Source organism: Chiloscyllium plagiosum, chromosome 7, assembly GCF_004010195.1.
Source record: "Chiloscyllium plagiosum isolate BGI_BamShark_2017 chromosome 7, ASM401019v2, whole genome shotgun sequence".
Taxonomy (NCBI): domain Eukaryota; kingdom Metazoa; phylum Chordata; class Chondrichthyes; order Orectolobiformes; family Hemiscylliidae; genus Chiloscyllium; species Chiloscyllium plagiosum.
Window position 1 is genome coordinate 101,051,375 of NC_057716.1, and position 18,960 is coordinate 101,070,334.

The 18,960-nt window shown below is 41.9% G+C and overlaps 1 protein-coding gene across 2 annotated transcripts in view; it reads left to right on the forward strand.

Annotated features, from left to right (window-relative positions):
- Positions 1-18,960, forward strand: part of hspbap1 (hspb associated protein 1) — an 82,689-nt gene that overhangs the window by 23,658 nt on the left and 40,071 nt on the right. For both annotated transcript variants that reach the window (XM_043694265.1, XM_043694264.1), the window contains exon 4: positions 15,085-15,221. In XM_043694265.1, coding sequence (XP_043550200.1) covers positions 15,085-15,221 — 137 coding nt within the window. The remainder of the gene's footprint in view (positions 1-15,084; positions 15,222-18,960) is intronic.

The window sequence follows — 18,960 nt, forward strand, 5'->3', positions numbered from 1 at the left end:
AGAAAGAGCACCTCATCTTCCACCTAGGAACCCTCCAACCACAAGGGATGAACTCAGATTTCTCCAGTTTCCTCATTTCCCCTCCCCCCACCTTGTCTCAGTCCCAACCCTCGAACTCAGCACCACCTTCCTAACCTGCACTCTTCTTCCTGACCTTTCCGCCCTGACCCCAACTCCGGCCTGTCACCCTCACCTTAACCTCCTTCCACCTATCGCATTTCCAACGCTCCTCCCCCAAGTCCCTCCTCCCTACCTTTTATCTTAGCCTGCTTGGTACACTCTCCTCATTCTTGAAGAAGGGCTCATGCCCGAAACGTCAATTCTCCTGTTCCATTGATGCTGCCTGACCTGCTGCGCTTTTCCAGCAACACATTTTCAGCTAATTACTGCCCTAGCAGAGATGGAAGGGATCACTCAGTGTTATTAAACAGCACTTGTAAGGGAATAACGTGTTCGCTGGCATTCAGTTTGGGTTGGACACACAGCTCTTGACCTCATTCAGCCTTGTTCAAGCATAGGCAAAAGAGCTGAACTGAAGTGAGGTTTAAGTGACTCCTCTTGACATCTGGAGTCAATAGGAATCATGGGATAAAGATTCAGCTGGTTGGAGTCAAACTCAGTAGAAAGAAAGATGATTGTGTTTGATGGAGGTCAACCATTTCAGTCCAAGAGCTTCACTGCAGAGACTGATCATAATAGTCAATGCATAAACATCTTCAGGTGCTTTTATCAATGATCTTCCATTCATCAGGGAATAATTGCTGATGATTCACAGTGTTCAGCACCATTCACAAGTCCTCAGGTCCTGAAGAAGTCCATATGCAGGACGATTCGGATAACATCCAGGCTTGGACTGATAAGTGGCAAGTGACATTTGCACCACACAAAATGCCAGGCAATGATCGTCTCCTCCAACAGACAATCTAACCATTGCCCCTTGACTTTCAGTGGCATTTCCATTGCTGTATCTCTCAATATCAATATTCTAGGGTTACCATTGGCCAGAAACTGAACTAGATCAGCCATGTGCACACTGTGACTAGAAGTGAAGATCAGATGCCAAGAATCCTGTGGCGTGTAAGTCACCACCTGCCCTCCCAAGTGCTTGCCCATCACCTGCAAGACACAAGTCAGGTGTGTGATGGAATATTAGCCAGTTACTAGGTGAATGCAGCCATAATAATACTGAAGAAACTCATCATTGGCCAGGACAAAACATTCCTTATTTAATTCATTCACAGGATGATGGCCAGCATTCATTCTCCTTCCCTAATTGTTCAGAGGGCAGTTAAGAGTAAACCACATTGCTGTGTGTCTAAAGTCATATGTAGGCCTGGCTAGGTAAGGATGGCAGTTTCCTTCCCTAAAGGGCATGTGCTTTTCCAACAATTGACAATGATTTCATGATCATCATTTGACTCTGAATTCCAGATTTTTATTGCATTCTAATTCCATCATCTGTCATAGTGGGATTTGAACCTGAGTCTCTGGATTAACTAGGCAAAAGTGAGGACTGCAGATGCTGGAGATCAAAGTCTAGATTAGAGTGGTGCTGGAAAAGCGCAGCAGGTCAGGCAGCATCCTGAACTATATTGCTTTTCTTTTCCTACCTGTAAGTCAAAATCGTGGAACTTGCTCCCTAACAGCATTGTGGATATATCTGAGCTAATCCAACTGTTCAAAAGACAGCTCCCTTCCAGATTCTCGAGCAGTTAGGGATGGGCGATAAACGTTGACCTAGTGAGTGAAACCTACATTCCCTGAATGATAAATAGGTCTTTTTTTAAAAAAAACAAATAGAACATCTTTGTCATGTATTGGTTGCGATTCTTGTGATCTAAGAAAACAAAAGATTAATTTTGTTTGTGGCGGATCATGTTCTTGGTTTGTGACCTACTTTTAAAAATACACACAAGGTTAAATTTATTTGCTTAGAGAAAATGTTTTATTCCAGTTGTATATGCATCAGAACAGGCCAGAAACTAATCATGGTGCAAGAGGAATATGCAAGTGTTTGGTTGTGTTATTGTTGGATGAGACATGACACCTCAATTGTCCAGTGTTTTTGGACAGATTAATCAGTTTCTCTTGGAAGTTGTTAAGCCATTCAGTTCCTGAGGAGCTTTTCAGGGTGTATGCACATACATTTTCCTGGCAGCTGTCACTTTGTGTGAGAATCACAATTTTAATAATTTGTCGCAACTCAACATTTAGGACAGGCTTCTTCAAAACCATCAGTGTTGTTGCAGGCAAAGGATGACGTTGTGGATTGACTGTTGTGTGTAAGGTTAATCAGAATTCGCATTCTGAAGGCACGACAAATTTACATTATTTTATGCCTCTGAAGGTGATACAGTGAAAAGTGAATGTTTGTGTCTCCTGAACCACACCCAGATGCGCCTTTTTGAAATTAAGAAAATGATATTTCATATAATGCAAACTGCAACTGAATGAGTGTAGCATTCCTAATAGTATCAACAAATTGATAACACATATTGAACTAAATAAATATGATCTAAGAACAATAATGGAAAGGTGGCTGCAGGATGTCAAGGATTGGGTCGTGAATATTGAGGAGTTTGTGACATTGTTTTAGAATAAGTGAAGCAAGAGAATATGAAGTTAGGAGGGCCAGCACAGTGAATCAAGGATAGCTTTAATGCAGAAGTTAGAGATGGCTTGGATTCTCTATCTCAATTTCCATAACCAATCGGCAGTAGTAGCAAGTTTATAAAATGAGTGTGTTTCATAGAGCAGCATGTTCTCGAATCAGTTTGCAGGTTATATTATGTTTGGCATCCTGTAATCTCAGGATGATTAATGATCTTTATATAAAGGTGCTCCTATCAAGCAGTAAATACAATATGGTAGAATTTTATATTCTGTTGAAAGAGGGAAGAGTGGGTGAACGACTAGTGTTTTAAGCTTAAATAAGGGTAACTGTGGGCAGAAAAGCTGAGCTGGCTGAAGTGAACTCTTGAATCCAGCCAAGGGGCAAGATCAGTTGAGAGGCAGTGACAGACATTTCAGAGATATTTTAAAATGCTCAGAAGTAGTTTATTCCTACTATACAGAGAATTTTTAAGGGAGAACACATCATCTAAATTAAAGAAAGCCTCAAACTTGAGGAAAAAAGATATAATTGTAGTAAGAATGGCAGGTCAGATGGTTAGACAAAATATAAAGAATGACAAATGATTACAAGATTTGTCAGGAGAAAGGGATTAGAGTATGAGAGGAAGCTAACAGAAGTTTTAAGAATGGATGGTGAGTGTTTTTTAAAAAAAAGGTATATTGGTCTTCGAGGGTCCGAGAGAGAAAGGGAGAATTCGAAGTTAATAGCAAAATGCTGGAGGAAATGAGCAAATATTTCGCTTCTCTCTGTTATATAGGATGCAATAAATATTGCAGCAATAGCTGTAAATCAGGAGCTGGAAGGCCCTTGGTCAAATTACAATCACTAGGGGAATGGTACTGATGATAGAGCTACAGATTGATAACTCCTCAGGTCCGGATGGACTTCATCCAAATGGCTTAAAGGCGGTGGTAAATGAAATAGTAGATGCTTTGGTGGACATTTTCAAAAATTTATTAGATTCTGGAAATGGTTCCATCAGAAGTTGGTGGGAACAGAGATCAGGAATCTAAAGGACAGTTAGCTGAAATGGGTAAGGTATTATTGAGGGTCATGACTGGGCAATTAGACTCAAGGTAATCTAAGAGTTCGCATGGTTTAATCTTTTTATTAGAGTTTTTTTGAAAGCATTACATACACTGCGGATAAAGGGAAGCCTGTATATGAACTGTACTTGGATTTCCAGAAGGTATTTCATAAGGTGCCACATGAAAGTTATTGTGCAAAGTAGTAGTGGGTATGGTGTTAGTATAGTTGGTTGGTTGCCATGAAACGCAGCATGTAGAAATGGGTCTTTTCTAATTGGTGCTAAGGCACATAAGGTCATTTGTTTTACTGTTTATGTAGCGAAGGTCTTTTCCCCAGGGTAGGGGAGTTGGAATTTAGAGGGCATAGGTTTAAGGTAAGAGGGGGAAGATTTAAAAGTAGCCTGAGAGGCAACTTTTTCACACAGAAGGTGGTGTGTATATGGAACGAGCTGCCAGAAGAAGTGGTAGAGGTGGGTACAAATACAATATTTAAAAGATATCTGGACAGATACATGGATAGGAATAGTTTAGAGGGTTGTAGGTCAAAAGTAGGCAAATGGGACTACATTTTAGGAACTCGTTTGACATGGGCAAGTGGGGTGAAGGGCCTGTTTCTGCACTGTAAGACTCTGTATAAATGACAGTGTGCTGAGCAAAGGCAAAGTATTTGCCAATGACACAAAAATTGGTAGGAAAGCATATTGTGAAGAAGCTGCTGGCGGATCTCGATAGGATGAGTGGGTTAAAAACCTGGAAAGTGGAGTATAATTTTGGAAAGCAAGTTGCTGAATTTGGCAGAAAGAATAGAAGAGCTGAATGCTACTTAAATGGAGAATGACCATGGAGTTCCGAGATGCCTTTGTATCTCATTGTTCTAGTACTAAGTCACAACATTTTAGATTGCAGGTAATTAAGAAACATAGAAGATAGGAGCAGGAGGAGGCCATTTGAGCCGCCCCAGCCATTCATCACAATCATGGCTGATTTGTTCAACTCAGTAGCCTAATCCTGCTTTCTCCCCATAACTTTTGATCCTGTTCGCCCCAAGTGCTATATCTAGCCGCCTCTTGAGTACATTTAATATTTTAGCATCAACTACATCCTGTGGTGATGAGTTCCACAGACTCACCACTCTTTAGGTGAAGAAATGTCTCTTCATATCCATCCTCAATGGTCCACCCTGAATCATCAGAGTGTGACCCCTGCTCTGTACGCACCCACCATTGAGAACATCCTCCCTGCATCTATTCTGTCTAGTCCTGTTAGAATTGTATAAGTCTTTATGAGATGCCCCCTACCTCGTCTAAACTCCTGCGAAAACAATTCTAACTTAGCTAAACTCTCCTCATACATCAGCCCCACTATCCCCGCAATGAGCCTGGTAAACATTTGTTGTTCCCTCGTTAGGGAACTGGAGCTGGATGAACTTCGGATCATTCGGGAGACTGAGGGGGTTATTGAGAGGAATTACAGGGAGGTAGTCACTTCTAAGGTACAAGAGAAAGGTAGATGGGTTACAGTCAGGGGTCAGTAAGGGAACCGGCAGGTAGTGCAGGGATCCCCTATGGCCATTCCCCATAGCAATAAGTATACCATTTTGGATACTGTTGGGGGGGGGGGAACAACTTACCAGAGGAAAGCAGTGGGGCACAGGGCTCTGGCACAGCGTCTGTCCCTGCTGCTCAGAAGGGAAGGGGTAAGAGGAGCAGAGCAGTAGTCATTGGGGACTCCATAGTTAGAGGGACAGATAGGAGGTTCTGTGGGGACAAGAGAGACTCATGGTTGGTGTGTTGCTTCCCAGGTGCCAGGGTTTGTGATGTCTCTGATTGTGTTTTTGGGATCCTTAAGGGGGAGGGGGAGCAGCCCCAAGTCGTGGTCCACATAGGCACTAACGACATTGGTGGGAAGAGAGATGGGGATTTAAGGCAGAAATTCAGGGAGCTAGGATGGAAGTTTAGAGCTAGGACGAACAGAGTTGTTGTCTCTGGTTTGTTGCCTGTGACACATGCTAGTGAGGCAAGGAATAGGGAGAGAGAAAGGAGTTGAACAGGTGGCTACAGGGATGGTGCAGGAGGGAGGGTTTTGGATTCTTGGATAATTGGGGTTCTTTCTGGGGTAGATGGGACCTCTACAAGCAGGATGGTCTTCATCTGAACGAGAGGGGTACCAATATCCTGGGGGGGGAAATTCGCTAAGGCTATTGGGGTGTGTTTAAACTAATCCAGCAGAGGGATGGGAACCAAAATTGTAGTTCAAGTATAGAAAAGGTTGAGAGTGGGGAGATCCGAAATCAAGTTTCAGGGACGTAAGATGGCACCGGCAAGCAAGAAGTTGGTTTGAAGTGTATCTACTTCAACACCAGGAGCATCCAGAATAAGGTGGGTGACCTTCAGCATGGGTTGGTACCTGGGACTTCGATGTTGTGGCCATTTCAGAGACATGGATAGAGCAGGGACAGGGATGGATGTTGCAGGTTCCAGGATTTAGATGTTTCAGTAAGAACAGAGAAGATGGTAAAAGAGGGAGAGGTGTGGCATTGTTGGTCAAGGACAGTATTACAGTTGCAGAAAGGATGTTTGGGGACTCGTCAACTGAGGTAGTATGGGCTGAGGTTAGAAACAGGAAAGGAGAGGTCACCCTGTTGGGAGTTTTCTATAGGCCTCTGAATAGTTCCAGAGATGTAGAGGAAAGGATAGCAAAGATGATTCTTGATAGGAGTGCGAGAGACAAGGTAGTTGTCATCGGGGACTTCAACTATCCAAATATTGACTGGGAACACTATAGTACGAGTACTATAGATGGGTCCGTTTTTGTCCAGTGTGTGCAGAAGGGCTTCCTGACGCAGAATGTAGACAGGCCAACAAGGGGCAAAGCCACATTAGATTTGGTACTGGGTAATGAGCCCGGCCAGGTGTTAGACTTGGAAATAGGTGAGCACTTTGGTGATAGCGATCACAATTCTGTTATGTTTACTTTAGTGATAGAAAGGGACAGGTGTTTACAACTGGGGGAAAGGCAATTACGATGCGATTAGGCAAGATTTAGGAAGCATAGGATGGAGAAGGAAACTGCAGGGGATGGGCACATTAGAAATGTGGAGCTTATTCAAGGAAAAGCTCCTATGTGTCTTAGATAAGTATGTATCTGTCAGGCAGGGAGGATGCTGTAGAGCGCGGGAGCCAAGGAAGTGGAATCTCTGGTCAAGAGGAAGAAGGCGGCTGATGTTAGGGTGAGATGTGAAGGCTCAGTTAGGGCGTTTGGGGGTTACAAGGTAGCCAGGAAAGACCTAAAGAGAGAGCTCAGAAGAGCCAGGAGGAGACATGAGAAGTTGTTGGCAGATAGGATCAGGGTAAACCCTAAGGCTTTCCATAGGTATTTAAGGAATAAAAGAATGATGAGAGTAAGATTTTGGGCCAATCAAGGATAGTAGTGGGAAGTTGTGTATGGAGTCAGAGGAGATAGGGGAAGCGCCAAATGAATATTTTTCAACAGTATTCACTCTAGAAAACAACAATGTTGTCGAGGAGAATACTGAGATACAGGCTAGTAGACTAGGTGGGATTGAGGTTCACAAGGAAGAGGTATTAGAAATCCTGCAGAGTGTGAAAATAGATAAGTCCCCTGGGCCGGATGGGATTTATCCTAGGGTCCTCTGGGAAGCCAGGGAGGAGATTGCCGAGCCTTTGGCATTGATCTTTAAATCATCATTGTCTACTGGAATAGTGCCAGAAGACTGGAAGATAGCAGATGTGGTTCCCCTGTTCAAGAAGGGGAGTAGAGACAATCCTGGTAATTATAGACCAGTGAGCCTTACTTCAGTTGTTGGTAAAAGTTTTGGAAAAAGTTATAAGAGATAGGATTTATAATCATCTAGAAAAGAATAATTTGATTAGGGAATTATAGACCAGTGAGCCTTACTTCAGTTGTTGGTAAAAGTTTTGGAAAAAGAGATAGGATTTATAATCATCTAGAAAAGAATAATTTGATTAGGGATAGTCAGCACGGTTTTGTGAAGGGTAGGTCATGCCTCACAAACCTTATTGAGTTGTTTGAGAAGGTGACCAAACAGGCAGATGAGAGTAAACCGGTTGATATGATGTATATGGATTTCAGCAAGTATTTCGATAAGGTTCCTCACAGTAGGCTATTGTACAATATGCGGAGGAATGGGATTGTGGGAGATGTAGCAGTTTGGATCAGTAATTGGCTTGCTGAAAGAAGACAGAGGGGTGGTTGTTGATGGGAAATGTTCATCTTGGAGTCCAGTTACCAGTCGTGTACTGCAAAGGTTGGTGTTGGGTCCACTGCTGTTCGTCATTTTTATAAACTACCTGGATGAGGGCATAGAAGGGTGGGTTAGTAAATTCGCAGACGATACTAAGGTCGGTGGAGTTGTGGATAGTGATGAAGGATGTTGTAGGTTATAGAGAGACATAGATAAGCTGCAGAGCTGGGCTGAGAGATGGCAAATGGAGTTTAATGCAGACAAGTGTGAGGTGATTCACTTTGGTCGGAGTAACCGGAATGCAAAGTACTGGGCTAATGGTAAGATTCTTGGTAGTGTAGATGAGCAGAGAGATCTCGGTGTCCAGGTACACAGATCCTTGAAAGTTGCCACCCAGGTTGACAGGATTGTTAAGAAGGCACACAGTGTTTTAGCTTTTATTAATAAAGGGATCGAGTTCCGGAACCATAAGGTTATGCTACAGCTGTACAAAACTCTGGTGCGGCCATACTTGGAGTATTGTGTACAGTTCTGGTCAACCCATTATAAGGAGGATGTGGAAGCTTTGGAAAGGGTGCAGAGGAGATTTACTAGGATGTTGCCCAGTACGGAGGGAAGGTCTTACAAGGAAAGGCTGAGGGACTTGAGGCTGTTTTTGTTAGAGAGAAGAAGGTTGAGAGGTGATTTAATAGAGAGGGTTAGATAGGGTGGACAGGGAGAGCCTTTTTCCAAATATGGTGACGGGAGCACNNAAGATAATCAGAGGGTTAGATAGGGTGGACAGGGAGAGCCTTTTTCCAAATATGGTGACGGGGAGCACGAAGGGGCATAGCTTTAAATTGAAGGGTGACCGATACAGGACAGATGTCAGAGGTAGTTTCTTTACTCAGAGAGTAGTAAGGGTATGGAATGCTTTGCCTGCAATGGTAGTAGACTCGCTAACTTTAAGTACATTTAAGTCATCATTGGACAAGCATATGGATGTACATGGAATAGTGTAGGTTAGATGGGCTTCAGATTGGTATGACAAGTTGGCGCAATATCAAGGGCCGAAGGGCCTGTACTGTGCTGTTATGTTCTATGTGTACTCCCTTGAGCAAGAGTATCCTTCTCAGAAAAGGAGATCAAAGCTGCGCACAATTTTTGAGGTGTGGCCTCACCTGTATAACTGCAATAACTCTTTTCTGCTCCTGTACTCTGAACCTCTTGCAATAAAGGCCAACATATCATTTGCTGCCTTTACCACCTTTAGTGACTAGTTCTCAAGGATACCCAGGTCCTGCTGCACACTCCCCTCTCCAAATTTACAGTCATAAGAAGATTGATGGAATGCTGTCCTTTATTGCAAGAGGAGTTGAACCGAAAGGCGAGGATGTTCTTCAGATATGCATTGATGAGGCCCAATGCTAAGTACAGTTTTAGTCTCCTTATTTGAGGAAAAATATAATTGCATTGCAATGAAAGTGTTTCAGAGGTGGTTTAACAGATAGATACTTGGATTGAGTTGGTTGTCTTATGTGGAAAGGTGTAAGATTGAGCTTGTTTTTTTCTGGAATTCGAAAGGATCAGAGGTGACGTGATTCAAGTGTATAAAATTCTGAACAATGTTGGCAAGGAAGATGTGGATAGAATATTTCCTTTCTGCGAGTTCAGAATGAGAGAGTACTTCTCTAAACTTGGGGATCACCCTTTTAGTACAGAGATGAGGTGAATTTTTCTTTTCAGAGGACTATGTGGCCTTGGAACTCTTCCTCAGAAGGCAGTATAGGCATAATTCAAAGTTTATGAGGCAGAACTAGATAGAACGTGGAGCAAACTGATGAACTGTGATCTTGAGGAATGACCTACTTCTGTTCCTAATTTGTATGTTAGCATGTATAGATTCATAGTGGTATACAGCACAGAAAAAAGACTCTTCGGCCCACCAAATCTGTGCTGGTCAAAAGCAACCACCTAACCATTCTCATCCCGTTTTCAAGCACCTGGCCTATACTGCTGTATGCCTTGGCATTACAAATGCATGTCTGAATGCTTCTGGACTTTTGAGAGTTTCTGTTTCTAACCCCTTTACAGGCAGAGAGTTTGAGATTCCTACCACCTTCTGGGGAAAAGATTTTTCCTCACATTCCATCTAAACCTCGTGCCTCTTACTCTAAATTGATGCCCCAGGTGATTGATGCCACCACCAAGGAGAATAATTCCTTCCTGTCTGTCTCTCAATTTTATACATTCTCAATCACATTTCCTCCTCCGTCTCCTCTGCTCCAAGGAAAATACCCCTTGTTGATCCAATTTCTTCAGAAACAAAACTCTGCATCCAGGCAGAAGCCGAGTGAATCTAGGAAACCGAAGCACCCGGAGGAAACCCATGCAGACACGAGGAGAACGTGCAAACTCCACAGACAGTTGCCAGAGGCTGGAATCGAACCCAGGTCCCTGGCACTGTGAGGCAAGCAGTGCTAACCACTGAGCCACCATGCTGTAAGAAACTTCTTTTCTCTAACACTTCCTTTTACAAGATTTGCATTTAAAGATAGTACCTTATCAGATTATATTGTTTTTAATTACTCTTGTTGTGCAGTGATGGATTTTGCTCTTAAGATTTTAGGACCAACAGCACGATTTGTTTCTGGTATTGCTGGAATGGTGTGGTGAATACGGTCCAGAAAATGAGGACTCCCTGTTCATTCTTGAAATACTATTGGGTCGTTAACATCCACCAGGAACCCTTGGCGCAAGCAGACTTGACGTCTGCCTCAGTATCTATCTGAGGAATGGTACTTCCAACTACTTGCCCTCCAGCTTTTGTTGGGGTTCCACCTTCATATGTCCTAATGACTTTGAACCCATCTGTTTTGGAGATTGCATGTTAAATTTGTGATGCTATTAACGTTTTTTTTGCTTGTCAGTGAACAATGTAAAATCGAGGGGAGGTATCGGGTATTGCAGCTATAAATGGCAATTGTCTCCTATAAAGTCCAAAATTGCTGATATGTCCTGCTATGAAGGATACTTTTTAGTAGGTCATGTAGGTTGCTGATCTTAGCCATTTACTGCCATTTACATTTGCCTTGCAGCTGGCCAAGCATTAATATGCCCTTTGGGATCCTACTGATATGATAGCAAAGTAGGGCACTGCCTGATGGTGCATTGCAGCACTGACCTTGACGACTTGCGTTGGCATTTTTTTCTCTTCTATTTACAATCATACAGTCAGCAGAGCATCAGCAATGATGTTAGTGATGTGTATCACTTACACACACGCGCAAATGCAAGGAGCCCTGCAGCCAACAGTTACCTTCCTTAACTTTTAAAAAAAGGTATAGTCAACTCAGTGGGAGGCCTTATAGTGCAAGGCCATGAAGTGGATCTGATAGATTTGAATTATCCCTGGGACACCATATTGATATTAGGCTTCATTTTAGGCCCCTGTTTTACATAGCTGCTCTGGTCAAAATTCCAGCCTGTTAGATACAATACCAAGAGCTGGCCATGACATAATGGTCTAATTTGCCTCTTACGTAAAACACTTATTTTCCCATCCTGACTTTCCTTTCCATCACTCTGGAGGGCAGAGACCCGAGTCGGTATTGTGGTCTGGAATTGTGTGAGGGTCAGGTGTCAGATTTTCTTCTCTGGAAAAAATGCAGTAAATTTGTCCTTTTAAAGGTAGATGTTTTCTAGTGTGAGCCAAAAAATAATTCAAATTCACTATTTGTTTTTGTGGGAATTGAATTCATGACTGCACACCACAGCAGCCTGGTGGAGTTTAATTAGTTCAGCTAATAAAACTCTGGAATTGAAAGCTAGTCTAATCAGGTAATTATCATTGTTGTCAAACTAATCTCCTCTGTTGAAGGAAATCTGCCACCGTTGTCTAGTTTGACCTACTTGTGACTAGATCCAGAGAAATGTTTTTCTCCCCTTTAATTTTTTGGTGGGCTTTGCTGGCAAGGTCAGAATTTGTTTCCCATCCTGAATTGCTCTTGAATTGACTGGCTTGTTAGGCTATTTCAGAAGGCAGTTCAGAGTCTACTATGTTGTTTGATTTAAATTCCACAAGCTGCAGTGGTTGGAGTTGAACTATTATTCTCTGTCTTAGTGCCGTATGTGGGTCTGTGGATTACTAGTCCAGTGATATTGCCACTAAAGTACTGCTTTTAGTTGACTCAAAACTGCTCTTTGCACTTGCTTTTCAGCCCATTACTTTGAAGTCAGAAAGGATTTGGCAACATATGGTGGTCTTGCCATGACACTTGCAACCCACAAAACAATAAACTTCCTTTTTAAAATAAGCCAGTCCAGTATCAGATACGATAATTCCCAAAATGCAGTTGGAAGTTAGTAATTTTTATTCCATAGCTGTTGCAACCTGAATAAGGTCTATGTCCAGCTGCTACAGGGAATTTCATTAGAGACATTGTGCTAGCTTTTGATCAATCCTTTTGCCAAAGTTTTAAGCTCTGATTGCTTTGATGCATGTCTTCCTGGTACATTTAGTCCCGTGTGTCACTTTGAATGAATTGCCAACAGAAATTAAAAGCAAACTTATGAACAAGAAATCAGCTTTTCATTACTGATTGTTAAAATTTATAAATTAGCATAATTTCATCCTGCTTAATGTTAGAATAGTTAATTTATTGCCAACTATAAACTTGTATTGGGAAACGTGGACGGAACGATTTTTATGTTGCGGGTCATATTTTTGCAGGCAAAGTGCTTTCTGGCTGGATTATTGCTCCCATTACATTGAGTAATTGTCTCAAAACAGTGAGAGGAAGAAGATTGTGTTTTTTTCAAGAAGGATTGCAATCAGTTATCAACTGATGTTTGTCAGATTTAGATTACAGATGAAAGACGGAGAAAATGATGCTGAAGCAGGGCCATGAAAGTAATTTGCATGTTCAAGCAGTATGTTATCACCTTTGTCAATTCCATTCTATAGTCAGAGCATGTCCCATTGATTGTAGATGCGATTGAAGGTCCATAAAGCATCCTTTATGAACGTTCTTTGAATAAATATGGTTTTTGAAGTCTGGCCTGTTTTGGTCCTCTCAGAATTTTTTTTCATTCACTTATGGGATGTGGGCATTGACGGCTGGGCCAGCAGTTACTGTTCATCCCTTGTTGCCAATGAGAAAGCTATGGTGAACTGCCTGGATGAAGGGGTGAGATGGAGTTGAGGGGAAAGGAAAGAACTGCTGACCCATTGTGTTCTGGCCATTTCAACCAAAGCTAAATACTGCAGATGCTGAGAATCTGCAATAAAGCAGAAAATGTCGCAAATGCTTATCTAGTCTGGCAGCATCTTTAGAAAGAGAAACAGAGTTAACATTCAGGTTAATGAGCTTCCTTCACATGGTGAAATGCTCACACTTGTCTCTCTCTCTCTCCACAGATGCTGTCAGACCTACTGAACATTTCCAGCACTTTGTGCTGATGGATCAATTAGTTTTTTCCTGTGAATTGTGGATGTAGAACAATCCAGTGCAGGAAAAGCCTGTATAGCACATCATACTTTGGCTGTGTCTTTTCAAAAGCTAACCAATTGATCCGACTTCTGTTCTTTCCTCCTACCCTTTTTCTACTTAAAGTATGTATCTAATTCATAGAATTATAGAATCCTTACAGTTTTGAATCAGGCCATTGGGCCAATCAAGTCCACACCAACCCTCTGAACAGCATCCCAGCTAGGCACACACTCTCTACCCTATTGCTGTAAATTTGCATTTCCCATGGCCCATCCACTTAGCCTGCACACTATATAGGTAATTTAGCATGGCCAAACCACCTAACCTGCACATATTTGGACTATGGAGGGATACCGGAGAACCCAGAGGAAACCCATGCAGAGGGTGGAATTGAACCCAAGTCCCTTGCACTGTGAGGCAGCAGTGCTGACCATTGAGCCACCATGCTGCCCAGTATTGTACCTACTTCCATCATCATTTTAGGAGTTCATCCAAATTTGCCATTATTCAGTGCTTTAAAACAAAATTATCCTGCCTCATCTCTGGTTTATTTACCAATTATTGTAAATTCATTTCCTCTTATTTACTGACCTACTTAGCAGAAATTTGACACTTCAGTTTATTAATAGTCTAAGAATAAGAGGTGGAATCTTTCTTTTTGGCGAATGAGTCAAGAGTTGAGAAGAAAGCAGTCCATGTGTGTTGATGCAAGGAATGGGTTAAGAAAAAGATTTTAAAAACTTGAAAACATGCAGCATTTGGCACGAGGTAAGATTATTAACAAGAAGTAACCAACACATGATCTCATGCAGCTGGCAGCATTCAGGTTGCGATCAGTCCTAGATGACATCAACATTATTACACTTAACAAATTGGTTTATGTAATTTCCCTCAAGACTGGCTTGTTAACAGGCAGAAGATTCTAGTTTTTAATTTAAACATGATGTAGGTGACAAAATGAATTTAGATAATGAGATGCTGTGAAACGTGCAGTATTGAAGATGCATCTTCCTTTAGAAAAAGGAAGTAGTGAACAGTAAAATGCAAATAAAGGAGGTGATAAAATGTCCTGTCAAATATTGTTTGTGTCTTGGAGCACAGGGTGGTGCACCGATTAGTTCACTGTATTTTTACTGAATGCAAATCCAGGCCAGACTGATGGGATAAACGTATCGTTTCTCCATCCAGCTGCAAGAGTCTGCTTTAAATCAGGTTAGCATCAATCGTGCCATTGTGAAGTAATAACAGAGTCAATGAACAGGAAGGAAAGTGGATGTTTTGTCCTGTTTCACTTGTTTTTGATTGACTCCTAAAGAGAAACCATTGCGTTTTTATAGCTTCTTTCTTAATCTCAGAACATCACAAACCATTTTAGTGCTAATGAAGTTCTGTTGTCAAATAAAAAAAACATTCTAGCCAGTTTGCACACAGCAAGTTCATACAAAGACCATTGTGATTGTGACCAGATAACCTTAGTCTTATTTGGAGTTGTTGGTTGAAGGATAAATATTGGAAAGGAAACTAGGAAAGTTCTATTTCTATTATGAAATAGTACTGTAGCATGTTTATTATCCATCCATGAGCGCATTCAGTTTAACATCTCTTCTTCCTTATGGAGGTCAAATATAGAATAAGATCAATTAAGAGGCTCCACTGAGGAGATTGAGGAGAACAAAGGTTTGACAAATCATTATCAGTATGCTAACATAAACTTTTTTTTAGTAGGACGTAATTTGGTCTGACTTTGGGTTTCCTGGGAGAGATGGACGGGACAGCACACTCTGGATCGGTACTGAAGGGGCAAACACTCCCTGTCACCTTGATTCCTATGGATGCAATCTGGTGTTACAAGTGCAAGGAAGGTAAATTCACTTGTTGATCATTTTTCCTCATTACATTTTTTTACTCGCGCTTCCCTTTCTCATGCTTGTTGTATTTTGCTGACTAACATGACAGAGAAACAGTTTCCACTTCCACATTCTCCCCACAACATTGCATGACCTGCAAATAGCAATGACGAGGTGCATCATATGTTTTACCAGATATCGTAAATAACTCTAGTCCCATTTGCCAGCCTTTGGCCCATATCCCTCTAAATCCTCCTGATTCATCTACCCATCCACATGCTTTTTACATGTTCTAATTGTACCAGCTTCCACCACTTCCTCTGGCAACTAATTCCATGGAAAACATTGCCTCTTAGGTCCTTTGTATAGCTTCCCGCTTTCACCTTAAAACAATGCCCTCTAGTTTTGGATTCCCTCACCCCCATGAAAAGATCTTGTCTATTTACCCATCCATGCTCTTCCTGACTTTCTAAACTTCTATAAGGTTATCCCTCAGCCTCCGACACTTCAGGGAAAGTAGCCCCAGGCTGTTCAGCCTCTCGTTAAGCTCAAACCCTCTAATCTTGGCAACATTCTTGTAAATCTTTTCTGAATCCTTTCCAGCTTCACAACATCCTTCCTATAGCAGGGAGACCAGAATTGCGGTATTCCAAAAGTGGCCTAACCGATGTTTTATACAGCTGTAACATGATCTCCCAACTCCTATACTTAATGCACTGACCAATAAAGGCAAGCAAATCGAGCCGCCTTCACTATCCTATCCATCTGTGACTCCAATTCCAAGGAACTATGGACCAGCACTCCAAGGTCTCTTTGTTCAGGAGCTTACCATTAAGTTGTGAAGTCTTGCCCTGATTTACCTTTGTTAAAAACAATGACTGCAGATGCTGGATTAGAGTAGTGCTGGAAAAGCACAGCAGTTCAGACAGCATCCAAGGAGCAGGAAAATCAACGTTTCGGGCAAAAGCCCTTCATCAGGAATAAATGCAGCACCTCACATTTATCTAAAATAAACTCCATCTGTCACTGTTTGGCTCGTTGGCTTATCTGATCAATTCATTGTTAAAAAAGAAAAAGAAGGATTTGCACTTCTCAAGAGCCCCCCAAAGTACTTTCAACCAGTAAGGTACTTCTGTAATGCCGACTGCAATGTAGAAAACATGAAGTTGTTGTTTTGCAGGATGTTGCCGTGCCTTAACTTTACTTCGTTTATTTTTCTTTGGGTTACTTGTCTTTATTTTATTTGGCCATAACTTAATAATCCTCACAAATATTGATAGCCCTTATTATCTGATAATCTGACTAACACTCAAAATATCTTATTAGTTGCATTTACTTTAAGTGCCCATTTCCACAATGTACTGAATTCCCAGGTGTACCTAATTTGGTTTACACCACACTTGTGTCAGCTCCTGACCTTGCTTCCTTTGCTCAAGGCGATGATTAAGGGAATGGAAATGGACGATGGAGAGAAGCTAGGTCATGTCTTGGATGTGATACTGCTGTGACTTTGCTGTTCTCATCTTTTTCATTGGCAGTAGTTGCAGAGCAGGGATATCATTGAGTAAAATGTACTGGAGATGCTGAGTAGTTCCAGCATCTGTGGAGAGAGAAATGGGGTTAACATTTTGAGTCTGATTATAACTCTTCTTCAGATTTCTAACTAGTTCTTTTTACTTTCTGTTCGCTTTCCTTCTTTCAAGATTTCCAGTATCGGCAGTACTTTGCTTGGAGGTGCTTGTGAAGGATATAGAACATAGAACACAGCACAGTACAGGCCCTTCAGCCCACGATGTTATGCTGAGCATTTATCCTAATCTTGAGATCAATTTGACTTGCACACCCCTCAATTTACTGCCGTCCATGTGCTTGTCCAGCAGTTGCTTAAATGTCCCTAATGTCTCTGACTCTACTACAACTGCTGGCAGTGCATTCCACGCAACCACCACTCTCTGCGTGAAGAACCTACCTCTGACGTCTCTTCTATACCTTCCTCCAATCACCTTAAATTAAGGACCCCTCATAGCCATTTCTGCCCTGGGGAAAAGTCTCTGGCTATCTACTCTATCGACGCCTAGTGCAGTTTGTTTGGTAGACAGTATGTATCAGTAGATTCTGAATGGCAGGGGCGTCCATGAAACAAAAACTTGCCAAATCTGAGTCAGTGGGCCCTCCTTGCCCATTGACCTATGGTAACGAGAAGGCAGGATCAGCAGCGTCTTGGAAAGCCAATAACTTCAGAGTTTATCTTTGAGTCATACATTGTGATGTGGAACTTTATCATCACTGACATAAACGTAGAGGCTTTGCCCCATCTGTTGAAATGTGGCAAATACAAAACACGTGCTTACATCTATTTCAGTAGCTAGTCTTTCTGAGACAACACCTTTTGTCAGAGGCTATAGTTTGAGAGGTGCTGTTCCACATGGCTGACTAAACATATCTGTCAATCTTTACCACTTTCTAGAAATTATTTATTAAAATAAGTAAATTTGAGCCACAAGTTACAGTATTAAACTGTCAATGTGTGGTTCGAATAGTTAATACTCTAACTAAAACTCCTTTTTAAACCTTTACTCTTGGGAATTATCTACAGGCCCCCAAACAGTAGTCTGGATGTCGGATGTAAGTTAAATCAGGAGCTGAAATTGGCCTGTCGCAAAGATGTTACTACAGTTGTTATGGGGGATTTCAACATGCAGATGGACTGGGAGAATCAGGATGGTATTGGACCTCAAGAAAGAGACTTTGTGGAGTGCCTCAGAGATGGATTCTTAGAACAGCTGGTGCTGGAGCCGACCAGGGAGAAGGCAATTCTGGATCTGGTATTGTGCAACGAACCAGAATTGGTCAGGGACCTCGAAGTGAAGGAGCCATTGGGAAGTAGTGACTATAATACAATAAGCTTCAATCTGCAATTTGAGAGGGAGAGGTACAATCGGAAGTGGCAATTTTTCAGTTGAATAAAGGGAACTATGGAGCGATGAGGGAGGAGCTGGCCAAAGTTCAGTGGTGCAATACCCTAGCAGGGATGACAGTGGAGGAACAATGACATATTTCTGTATATAATGCAGAAGTTGCAGGATCAATTCATTCCAAAAAGGAAGAAAGATCCTAGGAGGAGGCAGGGGTGGCTGTGGCTGACAAGGGAAGTAAAGAAACATAAAGTTAAAAGAGAAAAAGTATAACATAACCAAGATAGGTGGGAAAACAGAGGACTGGGAAGCTTTTAAAAAACAACAGAGGATTAATAAGAAGGAAATACGCAGAGAAAAAGTGAGGTACGAGGTTAACTGGCCAGTAACATAAAGGAGGATAGTAAAAGTTTTTTTAGGTATGTGAAAGGCAAAAAAATGGTTAAGACTAAAATTGGGCCCTTGAAGACAGAAACAGGGGAATATATTACGGGGAATAAAGAAATGGCAGAAGAATTGAATTGGTACTTCAGATCTGTGTTCACTGGGGAAGACACAAGCAATCTCCGTGAGGTAACAGTGGCTGAAGGACCTGAACTGGAGAAAATTTATATTTGCCAGGAATTGGCGTTAGAGAGACTGTTAGGTCTGAAGGTTGATAAATCCCCAGGGCCTGATGGTCTACATCCCAGGGTACTGAAGGAGGTAGCTCGAGAAATTGTGGATGCGTTGGTGATTATTTTCCAAAGTTCGATAGATTCGGGATCAGCCTGCGGATTGGAGGGTGGCTAATGTTATACCACTTTTTAAGAAAGGTGGGAGAGAGAAAACAGGAAATT